At 42.1% G+C, this 15,514-nt stretch overlaps 1 protein-coding gene across 2 annotated transcripts in view; it reads right to left on the minus strand.

The window, feature by feature from the left end:
• Positions 1-5,074: 5,074 nt before the first annotated feature.
• Positions 5,075-15,514, minus strand: part of cntln (centlein, centrosomal protein) — a 529,511-nt gene continuing 519,071 nt past the window's right edge. For both annotated transcript variants that reach the window (XM_072258219.1, XM_072258220.1), the window contains one exon: positions 5,075-5,274. In XM_072258219.1, the coding sequence (XP_072114320.1) occupies positions 5,173-5,274 (102 nt within the window). In that variant the 3' untranslated portion in view covers positions 5,075-5,172. The remainder of the gene's footprint in view (positions 5,275-15,514) is intronic.

The following is a 15,514-nucleotide window of genomic DNA, read 5'->3' on the forward strand; positions in this document are numbered from 1 at the left end:
CATTTGGAAATTGCTCCCAATGATGAACCAGACTTGACATCATTTTCTAACCTCAATCCGATAGAAAATTTGTGGGCAGAACTGAAAAAGCATGTGCAAGCAAGGAGGCTTACAAACCTGACTCAGTTACACCAGTTCTGTCTGGAGGAATGGAACAAAATTCCAGCAACTTACTGTGAGAAGCTTGTGGAAAGCTAACCAAAAAGTTTGACCCAAGTTAAACAATTTAAAGGCAATGCTACCAAATGCTAACAAAGTGTATGTAAACTTCTGAGCCACTGGGAAAGTGATGAAAGAAATAAATGCTCAAATAAATCATTCTCTCTACTATTATTCTGACATTTCACATTCTTAAAATAAAGTAGTGATCCTAATTGACCTAAGACAGGGAACATTTCCTAGGATTAAATGTCAGGAATTGTGAAAAATTGAGTTTAAATATATTTGGCTAAGGTGTATGTAAACTTCTGACTTCAACTGTACATGTCATGTGGCTGGATCCTGTGAATGCCTATGGATCTGTGCCTCACCAGCTCATCAAATTTGCAATGGAGTTCTTTTACATTCCTGACTGCATTAGAGGCCTGGTTTCCGATTAGATAGATAGATACTTTATTGATCCCAAAAGAAATTATGGTGTCACAATAGCATTACAAGCGCACAGATATACAAATATTATAAGAAAAAAGTTACCTTAAAAATAAGATACACAGGATTTACAAGTCAAAGATTACAAGATTTACCGTAATTTTATGCAGTAATGGATGCACATTCACATCATCCAGATGGTAGTATTGTCTGTGATAGCAGGGTGTGGTAAACAGAGTTTAACAGAGCTCTGGTAAACAGAGGTTAATAACAGCCTAACAAGAGGGTGTCATCACTTCTCCGGCTATAGGTTAAACCATGATAGAGCCTAATGGCCAAGGATAAAAATGACCTCACATAGTGCTCTTTGGAGCAGTGCAGTTGTCCTAATCTACAACTGAAAGTGCTCCTCTGTTCAGTCAAGGTGGCATGCAGAGGGTGAGAAACATTGTCCAGCATTGCTAGGATTTTCCTTGGATCCTTTGTGCTACCACAGCCTCCAGTATGTCCAGGTTGACTTCTCTGACAGAACCAGCCTTTCTAGTTAGTTCACTGAGCCTGTTGGCATCACCTGTGTTGATGCCATTGCCCCAGCACACCATCACAAAGACGATTGTACTGGCAACAACAGACTGGTAGAAAATGCGACTCTAGCCCTTCTTGTACACAGCCTCTGTGCTTGTAATGCTCCACTCAAGTCTGTCATACAGGTGCAACCCCAGGTACTTGTAGGTCCTCACCACATCCACGTCCTCATTGTCAATAGCATCAGGAGGCAGTGCAGGTTTGGTCTTCGTAAAGTCCATCACCATCTCCTTTTTCTTTACTGACATTGAGCTATGGATGATTCAACTTGCACCACTTGACAAAGTCTTTACCAGGGCCCTGCATTCAGAATCAATTATCACTGGCATGGGATGTGAAATTTGTTAACATAGCAGCAGCATTTCAATGCAATACATAGTCTAGCAGAGAGAGAAAAAAATAAAAATAATAATAATAAAGTAAATCAATTACACATATTGAATAGATTAAAAAAGTGTAAAAACAGAAATACTGTATATTTAAAAAAAAAAGTGAGGTAGTGTCCAAAGATTCAATATCCATTTAGGAATCGGATGGCAGAGGGGAAGAAGCTGTTCCTGAATCTCTGAGTGTGTGCCTTCAGGCTTCTGTACCTCCTGCCTGATGGTAACAGTGAGAAAAGGGCATGACTTGGGTGCTGGAGGTCCTTAATAATGGACGCTGCCTTTCTGAGACACTGCTCCCTAAAGATGTCCTGGGTACTTTGTAGGCTAGTGCCCAAGACGGAGCTGACTAGATTTACACCCCTCTGCAGTTTTTTTCAGTCCTGTGCAGTACCCCTCCATAGCAGTGATGCAGCCTGTCAGAATGCTCTCCACAGTACAATGCAGAAGTTTTTGAGTGTATTTGTTGACATGCCAAATCCTTTCAAACGCCTAATCAAGTATAGCCGCTGTCTTGCCTTCTTTATAACTACATCAATATGTTGAGACCAGGTTAGATCCTCAGAGATCTTGACACCCAGGAATTTGAAACTGCTCACTCTCTCCGCTTCTGATCCTTCTATGCAGATTGGTATGTGTTCCTTCGTCTTACCTTTCCTGAAGTCCACAATCAGCTCTTTCATCTTATCCTCCTTTTATACACCCAACTATTGCTACGTCATCGGAGAATTTCTGCAGATGACATGACTCACTGCTGTATCTAAAGTCTGAGGTACACAAGAGTAAACCAGAAGGGAGCCAATACTGTACCCTATGGGGCCCCAGTGCTGCTCATGGCCATGTCTAACATACAGCTCTGAAGCAGCACAAACTGTGGTCTGCCAGTCAGGTAGCTCATTATTCAGGACATAATGAAAGGGCAACCTGCATTGAACGGAGCCTTCCACCCAGCAGTGAGGACTGTATGGTATTGAAGGCACTTGAGAAATCAAAACACACGATCCTTACAGTGCAGCCCTGCTTATCCAAACGGGAGTAGGCTCTGTTCAGCAGGTAGACAGCATTGTTGACTCCAATGTGTTCCTGGAAGGCAAACTTCAGTGACCTCCAAGATGGGCTTCTCTTTTCAAGACTTTACAACTGGGTGGCAGCAGCTTGAAGTAGGCATTGCAAAGGGATGTTTGTGGCAGTCTTCGAAATCATCCTTATTGGAGCAAGGCAGGTGGTTTGTGGGATAAAACTAGTCAGGACAGAGGCTTACTTCACTGAGAAGCTACATGGATGCTGCCACAAGCATCCTTCAGATGGCTGCATGCACAAGAAGGTTGCTGAACAGGCTTTACGAACTAGTGACATGGGCAAGGATGAAGATCAAGCCCTCCAAGTTGCAGAGCCGACTCCTCCAAAAAGGAGTCAGAAGTGACATCACCTTTGTTATAGGGGGTGAGTAAATCCTATTGGTGACCAGGCAGCCCATCCAAGCCTTGGGAGGCAATACACTGCAGAGCTCTCTGAAAGTAAAATGAGAAAAGTAGCACAGAAACAGCTTGCAGCGGGCCAGACCAGAATCGACCAGAGCCAACTACCTGGAAAGTATAAAGTGTGGTGCTACCAGTTCACACTGGACCAAAAGGTGATGTGGCCCCTGAAAATGTGTAAAATTCCCTCATCAACAGCCAGTAGGATGGATGGGATAACCAACTTGTACGTCTGGAAATGGCTGGGGCTGCGTCAGTGTTTCTCAGACATGGAAGAACATGTTGCAGCTGCCACGGAGATCCACCAGCCTGGGGTAGATGCAGGAGAAAACTTGACTGGTCGTAGATGAGGAGCTGGTGAGTAGCACCAATGCCCCAACCCATATTGGCTGTAAGTAGACCAGGCTATCAGCAAGCTGCAGCACCAAGAGGTTGTCAGCAGAGTTCAGGCTGGATGTGAAAGACTTGGCTGGGGAAAGGCCTTGAAGAAAGAGAAAGAAAGCCACAGTATTAGAGGAGGGCAGAGCAGGAGTGCTACAGCATGAAGGCAGTGGTGCAGCAGCCAGGGAAAATTGACAACATGGGAAGACACCATCAACAGCTCATTCAGCTGGTCTAACATATGGAAGATCCCACAAGCCAGACGCAGCTTCCTCATCAGAGCAACCAATGGCACCTTGCCCTGCATCCAAAATCTTCACCAGTGGTTCAGCAGGGAGGATAGCTGCCACCTGTCTGATACCACCAATGTCAACCTCCAACTCATCCTATTAGTAAAGGCTGGTAAGAGCGCTGAATGCACCTGCCAAAGAGCTCCTGCAGGACTCCTCTCCATAGATAAAGAGTGGAATATAAGGGCAGATCTTGGCAGACAGCTACAGTTGGAAGAAAAGGGCAGTTTTTGGCTGAGGAAGGACAGAAATTGGGGTCCAACCAACCCTATTGGAAGCTGCAGGGGGTGGCAGGGAGACATCTCTGCCAGGAGGTGTACAGTATTAGGGCTAATGAAGCAGAATATCCATGATCAGTGGTCCCTGGTTATGACCTGCAGTTGACCCAAGGGCACTACTGGACGTGTGGCAGGAAACAACATCTTCCTGTAAATCTCATTGACATTACCCCAATACTTCTTCTCAGGCATTGCAAAGGTCTCCCAGTAGTGGGGCACTGGGTGCATCAGCTTAGATTTTATGCTCATCTGTGAAATGGGACCTAAATTCATTAATTTCTGACCTGGGTAAAAATGCTGGAGTTGACGTGCTTGGGATGCCTCCAAAAATGCAGCCTTAACTATCCAAATAGGTAGGGTTCTATAATGATAATTTATTAGTTGGTTCTATTTGCAGGAAAAAAATAACTTGTGTTACTTTATCAGATAGTTTTTATATTGATACGATCCCATCACAGGGAAATACATACGCATGAAAATTTTTGAAGCATGGAAATCCTATTTCCGGATTATTCACCACTGGAAGGATGGGACATAAAAACAATTTCACAAGTGTACAAATTCATAATTACATTAAAAAATTTAGAACATTCAAATAATCTTTCAGTATTTTCAGTATTAACCAATTAAAACATTTAGAGGACAAGGCAAGAAACTAATTAAATGTATCAACTACTATTACACACCATACTGAATGATACTTTCTTAAAAAAGACACCATGACACTGAATTATTTTGTAATAAAATCTGTGATAGAATATTGACAGCTGCACTGTTAGTTTGATTACATTTCAAAATAAATAATATTTACAAATAGTAAATTTTAAAAAAGACATTCAATGAGCAGTTCAGAAGGAATTCCTCAACTCAGAACTTAAATATATGAAACAATCAATGTTTAAGTTTCATCAAAAATACTCTAATTATTAATATTACTATCAAATGTAATAAATGTTTTTATGTGCTGTGGAGTAATTACTTTATTAAATTATATCCCTGGACTTCAGGGGAAGAAAAATACATATTCTAATGAGAAATATTTTCACTTTTTATTTTCTATAATCACAGGATTGGACACTGTAGACAATTAACAAAGTCAGTCTCATTTTATTAATACACCACCATCGTATTCTGTTGTAACCCATCTGCTACAGTACATTGCCACTTGGTGATGAAAAGGCAAAACCCATTAACAGTCTTCCTTTGGGAGCAAAGCATATTCTTCATTTAGTTTCTCTTTCTCTGCTATCTTTTCCAGCAACGCTTCCAATAAACCTGGGACACACGGAAACTGCAATAAAAGAAAGGATTAATGTGAAGCAGTACACATTGAAAATCACTTAATTCATCCTTGTCTCAGGATTATAACCGGATGATGACTGAGGGAAAATGGACATTAAAACTGCTAATATTCATTGTAAAATTCAGAAAGAAACAAAAATAGAAGCTAAAAGAATTGCATTATATATCCTAAATCAGTATAGTTTTCCCAATATCCCCCCTACTGTGTCTCTACAATCTCAAACATGAAAAGGCGAGTTACATATTCCTCTGATAATGAGCACGCCAGTTGTTGCACTCTTCTGGATCACATTCCTCATGTCATCAACTAAAGGGAACGCTTTAAAATTCATATCCGATTTAAAAATGAGCTGTTCCTTCTTTCCAAGTGTTTTATATTCATGAAGCAAAAAAAAAACTATATCATGTTGGAATCTGAAATCAAACAGAGAATGCTGGAGACAGTGAGCAGGTCAGGCAGCTAGTGTGAGGAGATAAACAGAATTAATGTTTGCTTGATGATTTTTCAACAGAACTGGAAATCAAACATCTTTTAAGCTGTAGAGTATCTTTGGGAACATCTTTGATAGGGAAGAGGCATGGCCACTGAGAGAAGGTGGTGAAGACTCTTTAATTACAGCTGATCTGCCCAGAGAAGGTATGAATAAAGGGAAGTGACTGAGAAGAGATGAGAGAGGAAGAAAAGTTCTAGAACATGATACATAAGAAAGCAGTTGTTAAAAATCTGAAACAACAAAAAACAAACAATGTAGCTCCTGTGGAAAGATATAAAACAGCCTGGTAATCTTTCATCAGAAGTGAAGCATAAGATCACCCTGTACTTTTCTGTGTTTAGTCTATCTTGGTGGAAATGCCTCAGGATGCCGGAATTACATCAGATGGTAGAGTGTAGCATTGGCTCTTCTAGCTGTGGCACTGCATCCTCCTTGCCATCTGTGGTGAGTTGCACAGGTTCACTGCTGTCTGCGGAATGAAATTTCTCCTTAACCCAATTCTAAATAGCATGCACTATCCAGTGAGACTTACAAACCCCAACCCCCCCAGTTCTGTGCTCCCCAGCCAAATGGAACATTCCTGCCTACATTTAGTCTGTGTCTAGTTTCAAGTTTTCTGAGAGATTCCCTTCCTGTTTTTTGTACTTCAGTAAACACATGCCTAATCAACCCAATCTCTTCTGAATTGTCAGAACTGCCATCCCAAGAATCAGTCTAATGAAGTTTCTTGGAAATTACTCTGTGGTCACAAATTTCCAGATCACCTTGGCACCTCAACAGACTCATGCACTCAATCCTCTTGCAATAAACCACTTGCACTCATAAATGCTGTGAACACTTGCTCTAAACAAGTTAAAGACCTGTACTGATTAACTGGCTGTAGTGTTCATCAATATCTTTAACATCTCGCTTCAGCAATCTGAGGTACCCAGCTGCTTCAAGCAGGCTTCAATTATACTGGTGCATACAAAGAATGTAGTAACCTGCCTCAATAACTATCATCCAGTGGCACTTACATCCACTGTCTTCTCCGTGGATCGTCACCTTGTCACGGTGGAGAAGCTTGTGTGGTCCTGAGATCCTGAGAGCGATGACGTCTGGAGCTATGCTCCTGGTAGGGTCACTCATGGCAGTAAGGTCGAGGGTCAGGTCCCTGACAAAGAACAATCCAACCAAGACCTCAACGGTGGAACAGGTGGACGAAGTTACTTTGAACTCGACGGCTATGAAGGCAGATGAAGGCTGCAACAAATCCATCAGCTCCAATCGTCGTGGTTTGTGTGCCATTGGAATCAGTTGGTTGATTTGTGAAGTATCGTGTGCTTCTTGGAGTGCAACATCAAGTACACATTAAAAAAATACATGCACAGGTGTCTTCGCTCTGTACGAAACGAAGACCATCATCCTCAACCTCGAGAGATAGCCATGACGACACCCACTGTGCTGAAGTGTTTTGAGAGGTTGGTGATGAAACATACCAACTCCTGCCTCAGAAGCAACTTGGATCTGCTCTAATTTGCCTACCAGCACAACAGGTCTACAGCAGATGTCATTTTATTGGCTTTTCATTCAAACCTGAAACTTCTGATCAACAAAAATGCATTCATCAGGATGTTCCGTATCGACTACAGGTTGGCATTCAATACTATAATCCCCTCAAAACCAATCAATAAGCTTCAAGACCTTGGTCTCAATGCCTCATTTTGCAACTGGATCCTCGAGTTCTTTACTTGCAGACATCAGTCAGTTCTGATTGGCAACAACATCTCCTCCACAATCTCCAGTAGCACAGGTGTACCACAAGGCTGTGTGCTTAGTCCCCTGCTCTACTTGCTCTACACTTATGACTCTGTGGCTGAGCAGAGCTCGAATGCCGTTTTGAGTTTGAGTGGACTGAATCAAAGGAGGTGATGAATCAGCGTATAGGAGAGAGATTGAAAAACTGGCTGAATTGTGCCACAACAGCAGCCTCTCGCACAATGTAAGTAAGAACAAAGAAGCTGAAAATTTACTTCAGGAGCAGGATACCGGAGATCCATGAGCCAGTCCTCATCGGGGGATCAGGGGTGGAGAGGGTCAGCATCTTTAAAGTCCTTGGTGTTATTATTTCAGCACACTTGTCCTGGGCCTAGCACATAATTGCAATTACGAAAAAGCATGGCAGAGCCTCTACTTCCTTAGATGTTTGCGAAGATTCAGCACGATGCGAAAAACTTTGACAAACTTCTATAGATGTGTGGTGGGCAGTATACTAACTGGCTGCATCACATCCGGTATGGAAACACCAACACCTTTGAACAGAAAAGCCTACAAAATGCCATGGATATGGCCCAGGCCATCATGGGTAAAGCTCTCCTCACCACTGAGCACATCTTCAAGGAGCACTGTTGTAGGAAAGCGCATCTACCATCAGGGAACCCCACACCCAGGCCATGCTCTCTTTTTACTGCTGCCAAGAGGAAGAAGGTACAGGAGGCTTAGGACCCACACCACCAGGTTCAGGAACAGTTATTACCCCTCAACCATCAGGCTCTTGAACTAGAGGGGATAGCTTCACTCACCCCATCAATGAATTGCTCCCACAACCTATAGACTCACTTTCAAGGACTCTTCATCTCATGTTCTCAAATATTTATTGCTTATTTATTTATTATTACTATTTCTTTATTTTCAGTCAATAAACTTGGAAATGTTCCATACAATTCTCTCGGTCAAATCGCTGTAAGTACTTGGGGCTCAAACACTAATTCCTGTAGCATGTCACCCAGAAAAAGCCCCTCAGGAAATACAAAAGAAGTGGTATATACTGGGTTTGTTATTGGGTCTTATGTTGTCTGTAATACAGTGGCTTCCAGTTAATTGGGCCATCGGTTAATTGGGGCAGCTCCTTATTTGGGACAACGTTTAAAAAATAAAAACTAATCGAGAAAATAGCTGGGATTCCCTTTGTTTATTTGGGACCCTAAATTGGGCAGGAGACTGTTGCCAAACACTTTCTAACTCGTGTCAGTTGCATGGCCATTAGACACTATACTGTGCTTCGAGCAAACAGTTTTTAAACAGTATCGGTTGCATGTGTTTGTGTTCAAAAAGCAGCAATTTTTGTCTCTAATAGTTGGCAAGAAATAAACAGTAAGACAATTCTGAACTGTTTTGCTCACCGCAGTTTCAAGAATTCTGTCAAAAACGGTCAGAAATGAAAATGCAACAATTTCACTACTTCAAGTTAGAAACTTTGAAGAATTTGAAGCTATTGACAGTCATCTGGAATGTTACAATGAAAAAGAAGGTTTGGAGTTTGCAGTCGTCAACAACATTGTATGAAGGCAGTCCGTTATCTGCACTAGGTGTCTATGCTACATTGAATAAATTCCTCCATAGGTAAATATTAGGAACTAATACACAGTTTTATTACACTGTAGTACTATAGGTAGTGTTCTAAGTTGTTCTGAATTTCATTTCATTTAAATCCATAATTTGTTACTCAGTTTTTATACCTTTTTAACCATTTTCATGTAACTTCGGCTAATTGGGCAACTGCTTAAATGGGTCAAAAAATATTGGTCCCAATGTGTCCCATTAACCAGAATCCAAGCTGAAAAATCAACTTTGATGATATAGATACTATGAAGAGAAAGTTTGCAGATGAGTCATAGATAGCTGTGGGGAGCCATGGCGAGTCATGAAAGCTAGAAGTTTGGAAAAGAGAACAATGATGCTCTGAAACATCAGCAATGTGAAAGCTGATAGTGTTGAGGCATAAAAAGGTGGATGAATCCCCATTGTCTAACCAAGTATATCCCAGAACGCAGAGACCTGGCAAATATTTTCCTGTCTTTCTTAGGCATGGGTAAAGTGTGTGCCTTTATATAAGAAAGTGTGCAAGGACAATCCAGGGAACGACAGGCAGTGAGCTGAACATCAGTGGTGGGGAGAGTTACTGGAGGGGATTTTGAGAAACAGGATGTATCTATATTTGCAAAGACATGGGTCAATTAAATACAACGAGCATGGCTTTGTGCATGGAAAATAGTGCAAATTTTACTGAGTTTTTTGAAGAGGTAATCAAGAGGGCTGATGAGGGCAGAGCAGTAGATAGACTTTGGCTATGTCCCACATGGTAGATTGGTCCAGAAGGTGAGATCAAATTGCATTTAGGATGAGTTAGCCAAATGGATACAAAATTGGCTTGGTGGAAGGACACAGGCGGCTATTTTTTCAAACTGGAGTGGTGTGCTGCAGTGCTGCAGGGATCAATGCTGGGACTACTGCTGTTTGCATATACTGTATTCTAATGATTTGTATGAGATTGTAGATGGCATGCTTAGTAAGTTTGAAGATGACACAGAAATTGGCCTGCACGACCTGCTTTTTGCGCTGTATAACACTACTTTCGACTTAAATGAGAAGTTAACATAATGTCACTGTATTTTCTCATAACACAGCAGGAGGCCATTTCAGACAATTGAGTCTATACTGACTACTGGAGCAATCCCATTCCATCAGTAATTTTTGACCGGAACTGATTCTCCATGTATTAGCGTCAATGTCTCCCTGATTCAACCTTTCATATACACGAGGGTACACGATGGCCACCTAATTTATCAATCTGCATGTCTTTGGGATGTAGGGGAAATTGGAGCACGAGAGGGAAGCAATGGGGGTCACAGAAAAAACATGCAAACTTCACCGATACAGCACCTGAGATCAGATGACTGCAAGACGATTAGACATACTGGTATATTACCATACTATCCAGCCATTTTTGTGCCATGCACAAAGAAAAATTGCTGTCATTGTTGGAGGTCAGCTCTCCCAGTCCTGATACATTACTGTAGGAATTGCTTAGAATAATTTCTCAAGACCCACCTTAGATAGTCACTTAATCAATGCCTTTCCTTTCATCACAAGTTCAGACATAGTGAGGTTTGTTGATCTCTTCTCGTTACTATTACCAAAGAGGAAGTGCAGGAGCCTGAAGATACTCTCACAAGGTTTTAGGACAGCTTCCTCCCCTCCACCATCAGTCCATAAATCCAAGAACACTACCTCACAATTTTGCTCACTTTTTGCAGTAATTAATTTATATTTATATGTATTATAGACAAGGAAGTGGAAGGCGAACTGAATAAGTATTTTGCATCAGTCTTCACAATGGAAGACATTAGCAGTATGCAGGAAGTTCAAGAGTATCGGGGGACAGAACTGAGTGTAGTTGCTATTACTAGTGAGAAGGTGCAGGTGGTCTACACCCCAAGGTCTGAAATAGGTGACTGAAAAGATTTTGTCGACGTTGGTAATGATTTTTCAAGAATCATTAGTTTCTGGCATGGTTCCAGAGGACTGGGAAATTGCAAATATCGCTCCACACTTCAAGAAAGGAGAGAGGCAGAAGGTAGGAAGTTATAGGCCAGTAAGCCTGAACTCAGTGGTTGGGAAGATGTTAAGGATAAAGTTTCGGGTTATTTGGAAGCACAAGATAAAATAGGGTAAAGTCAGTATGGCTTCCTTAGGGAAAATCTTGCCTGAAAAATTTGTTGGAATTCTTTGAGCAAATAACAAACAGGATAGACAAACGAGAATCAGGTGGTGCTGTGTACTTGAATTTTCAGAAGGCCTTTGACAAGGTGCCACACATAAAGCTGCTAGCAGAATAAGAGCCCTTGGTATTACAGAAAAGATACAAGTATGGATAGAACAGTGGCTGACTGGCAGGAGGCAAAGTGAGAATAAAGGGAGCCTTTTCTGATTGGCTGCTAGTCACTAGTGGTGTTCTGCAGGGGTTGGTGATGGGGATGGGACCACTTCTTTTTACGTAGTTTTCCATTGACTTGGATGACAGAATTGATGGTTTTGTGGCCAATATGAAGATACGTTGAGGGGCAGGTAGTATTGAGGAAGCAGGGAGGCTGCAGAAGGATTTAAGACAGATTAGGAGAATGGGCAAAGCATTGAGAAAATGGAATACAGTGTCAGGAAATGTATGGTCTTGCACATTAGTAGAAGGAATAAAAGCGTAGACTATTTTCTAAAAGGGGAGAAAATTCAAAAATCTGACGTGCAAAGGGACATGGGAGTCCTCATGCAGAATTCCCTCAAAGTTCTGGACTAGGTCCTGAGGATTGGAGAGTGGCTAATGTAACCCCGCTTTTTAAAAAAGGAGAGAGAGAGAAACCGGGGAATTATAGACTGGTTAGCCTAACATCGGTGGTGGGGAAACTGCTAGAGTCAGTTACCAAAGATGTGATAAAAGCACATTTGGAAAGTGGTGAAATCATCGGACAAAGTCAGCATGGATTTGTGAAAGGAAAATCATGTCTGACGAATCTCATAGAACTTTTTGAGGATGTAACTAGTAGAGTGGATAGAGGAGAACCACTGGATGTGGTATATTTGGATTTTCAAAAGGCTTTTGACAAGGTCCCACACAGAAGATTAGTGTGCAAACTTAAAGCACACGGTATTGGGGGTATGGTATTGATGTGGATAGAGAATTGGTTGGCAGACAGGAAGCAAAGAGTGGGAATAAATGGGACCTTTTCAGAATGGCAGGCAGTGACTAGTGGGGTACCGCAAGGCTCAGTGCTGGGACCCCAGTTGTTTACAATGTATATTAATGACTTAGATGAGGGAATTAAATGCAACATCTCCAAGTTTGCGGATGACACGAAGCTAGGCGGCAGTGTTAGCTGTGAGGAGGATGCTAAGAAGATGCAGGGTGACTTGGATAGGTTAGGTGAGTGGGCAAATTCATGGCAGATGCAATTTAATGTGGATAAATGTGAGGTTATACACTTTGGTGGCAAAAACAGGAAAACAGATTATTATCTGAATGGTGGCCGATTAGGAAAAGGGAAGGTGCAACGAGACCTGGGTGTCATTATACACCAGTCATTGAAAGTGGGCATGCAGGTACAGCAGGTGGTGAAAAAGGCGAATGGTATGCTGGCATTCATAGCAAGAGGATTCGAGTACAGGAGCAGGGAGGTACTACTGCAGTTGTACAAGGCCTTGGTGAGACCACACCTGGAGTACTGTGTGCAGTGTTGGTCCCCTAATCTGAGGAAAGACATTCTTGCCATAGAGGGAGTACAAAGAAGGTTCACCAGATTGATTCCTGGGATGGCAGGACTTTCATATGATGAAAGACTGAATCGACTAGGCTTATACTCGTTGGAATTTAGAAAATTGAGGGGAGATCTTATTGAAACGTATAAAATCCTAAAGGGATTGGACAGGCTAGATGCAGGAAGATTGTTCCCAATGTTGGGGAAGTCCAGAACGAGGGGTCACAGTTTGAGGATAAAGGAGAAGCCTTTTAGGACCGAGATTAGGAAAAACTTCTTCACACAGAGAGTGGTGAATCTGTGGAATTCTCTGCCACAGGAAACAGTTGAGGCCAGTTCATTGGCTACATTTAAGAGGGAGTTAGATAAGGCCCTTGTGGCTAAAGGGATCAGGGGGTATGGAGAGAAGGCAGGTACAGGGTTCTGAGTTGGATGATCAGCCATGATCATACTGAATGGCGGTGCAGGCTCGAAGGGCCGAATGGCTTACTCCTGCACCTATTTTCTATGTTTCTATGTTAACTTACAGGTTGAGTCAGTGGTGAGGAAGGCAAATGAAATGTTAGCATTTATTTTCAGAGGACTAGAGTATAAAAAGAAGGATGGAATGCTGAGGCTCTATAAGGTACTGGTGTGGCACCACTTGCAGTATTGTGAGCAGTTTTGGCCACTTATCAAAGAGAGAATGTGCTGACATTGGAGAGGGTTCACAGGAGGTTCACGAAAATTATTCCAGGATTGAAAAGCTCTTCACATAAGGAACATTTGATGGTTCTGGGCCTGTACTCACTGAAATTTAGGAAGAGGAGGGGATCTCATTGAAACCTATCATATGTTGCAAGGCCTAGATAGAGGGGATGTGGAAAGAATATTTCCTATATTGGGGGAGTCTAGGACTAGAGGGCACAACCTCAGAATACAGGGATGTCCATTTAGAATGGAGACGTGGAGGAATCTTTGTGGAAGTCATTGCCACAGATGGCTGTGGAGGTCAGGTCATTGAGTATGTTTAAGGTGGAGGTTGACAGATTCTTGGTAAGTCAGGGAATGAAAGGTTATAGGGACAAGACAAAAGAATGGGGTTAAGAGGGAAATGGACCAGCCATGATCAAATGGCAGAGCAGAATCGATGGGCTGAATAGCCTAATTCTGCTGCAATGTCTTATGGTCTTAAACATTTCTTATTATAACTTATAGTATATTTTACGTATTGCACTATCCTGCTGCCCCATCAACAAATTTCACAACATATGTCAGTGATAATAAACTGGTTTCTGATGCAGTGTACAGCATTCAATTCTATTTGAAGCTCATTGATAAGAGAAATAGTCAATGCCCAAGTGCAGTAACAGCTTGACGACGTTTAGTTAGGGTCTGATAAATGGTAAATAATGTGTGATGACACACCTGCATTAGTCCCCACAGCACCTGATGACTCTCAGTCTGTGATGCTCTTGTCAGAATATCCTTCAGGAGGATGAACCCTTGCAAGGTGTCAGGCCCGGATGGTGTACCTGGTCAAGTGCTAAAGGTCTGCTGGAGAGTTCAAGAATATCTTCAATCTCTCGGTCTGTGTTCTGAGATTCCCATCTGCTTCAACATTAGCAAAACCAAGGAAATGATTGTGGATCTTAGGAAAAGGAAGTCTGGCGAACAAGCACCAGTTTCTATAAAAGGGTCAGTAGTGGACAGGGTAAGATCCTTCAAATTCCTGGGTGTCATCTTGGAGAATCCGGCCCAGTACATAAATGGAACCATGAGGAAGGTATATCAGCATCTCCTGTTTCTTACAAGTTTATGGAAAGTTGTCATGAAGGCTTTAACTACAGTGCCTTGTAAGAGTAGTTACCTTTGTTCACATAAATGAATGTTACAACGAGGGATTTTGATTATTGAACTAAAAATTTTTATTTGTGAATCACTTGATCCTTTTTTCACAGTAGAGCATTCAAAACACGGAAAATTATAAAGCATGAAAGCTAAAAATTCAAAAGCTGAAAAGTCAGCACTTCAATAGTATTCATCCCCCTTTCCTTAGTTGAACCACCTCTCACAGCTATTACAGCCAGCAGTCTTAATGGATTAGATTTGCACAATGTGATAGAGCAAGGTTTTCCCATTCCTGTTTGCAAAATTGCTCAAACCGTGACAGGCTAGTAGGGGAGTGGCAGTGGTAGCAATCTTGAGGTATGGCCAGACATGTTCAATCGAGTTAAAGATAGGAACTCTGACTGGGCCACTAAAGGACATAAATTTTCTTCATTTGAAGCCACTCCATGGCTGCTCTAGCAGTGTGCTTTGGGTTGTTGTCCTGCTGAAAGATGAACTTCCTCCCCAGTTTAAGCTTTTTGGCAGAGGGTAGCAAGTTTTTAATCCAGGATCTCTCTGTATTTAGAGGCATTCTTCTTTCCATCCTTTGTCTTCACATAAAGGATGCTTACATGAGAATTCTGTTCTTGGACAGCATTCAGCATTCAACACCATAATTCCCTCCAAGCTTGACAAGAAGCTCAAAGACCTTGGCCTTCACCCTGCCTTGTGTAGCTAGATCTTGGACTTGCTGTCAGATCACCGGCAGGTGGTAAGACTGGGATCCCTCACCTCTGCCTCTCTGCCCCTCACCACAGGAGCCCCACAGGGCTGTGTCCTAAGCCCCCTCTTTTGCTCT

The sequence above is a fragment of the Mobula birostris genome, chromosome 5 (assembly GCF_030028105.1).
Source record: "Mobula birostris isolate sMobBir1 chromosome 5, sMobBir1.hap1, whole genome shotgun sequence".
Lineage (NCBI taxonomy): Eukaryota > Metazoa > Chordata > Chondrichthyes > Myliobatiformes > Myliobatidae > Mobula > Mobula birostris.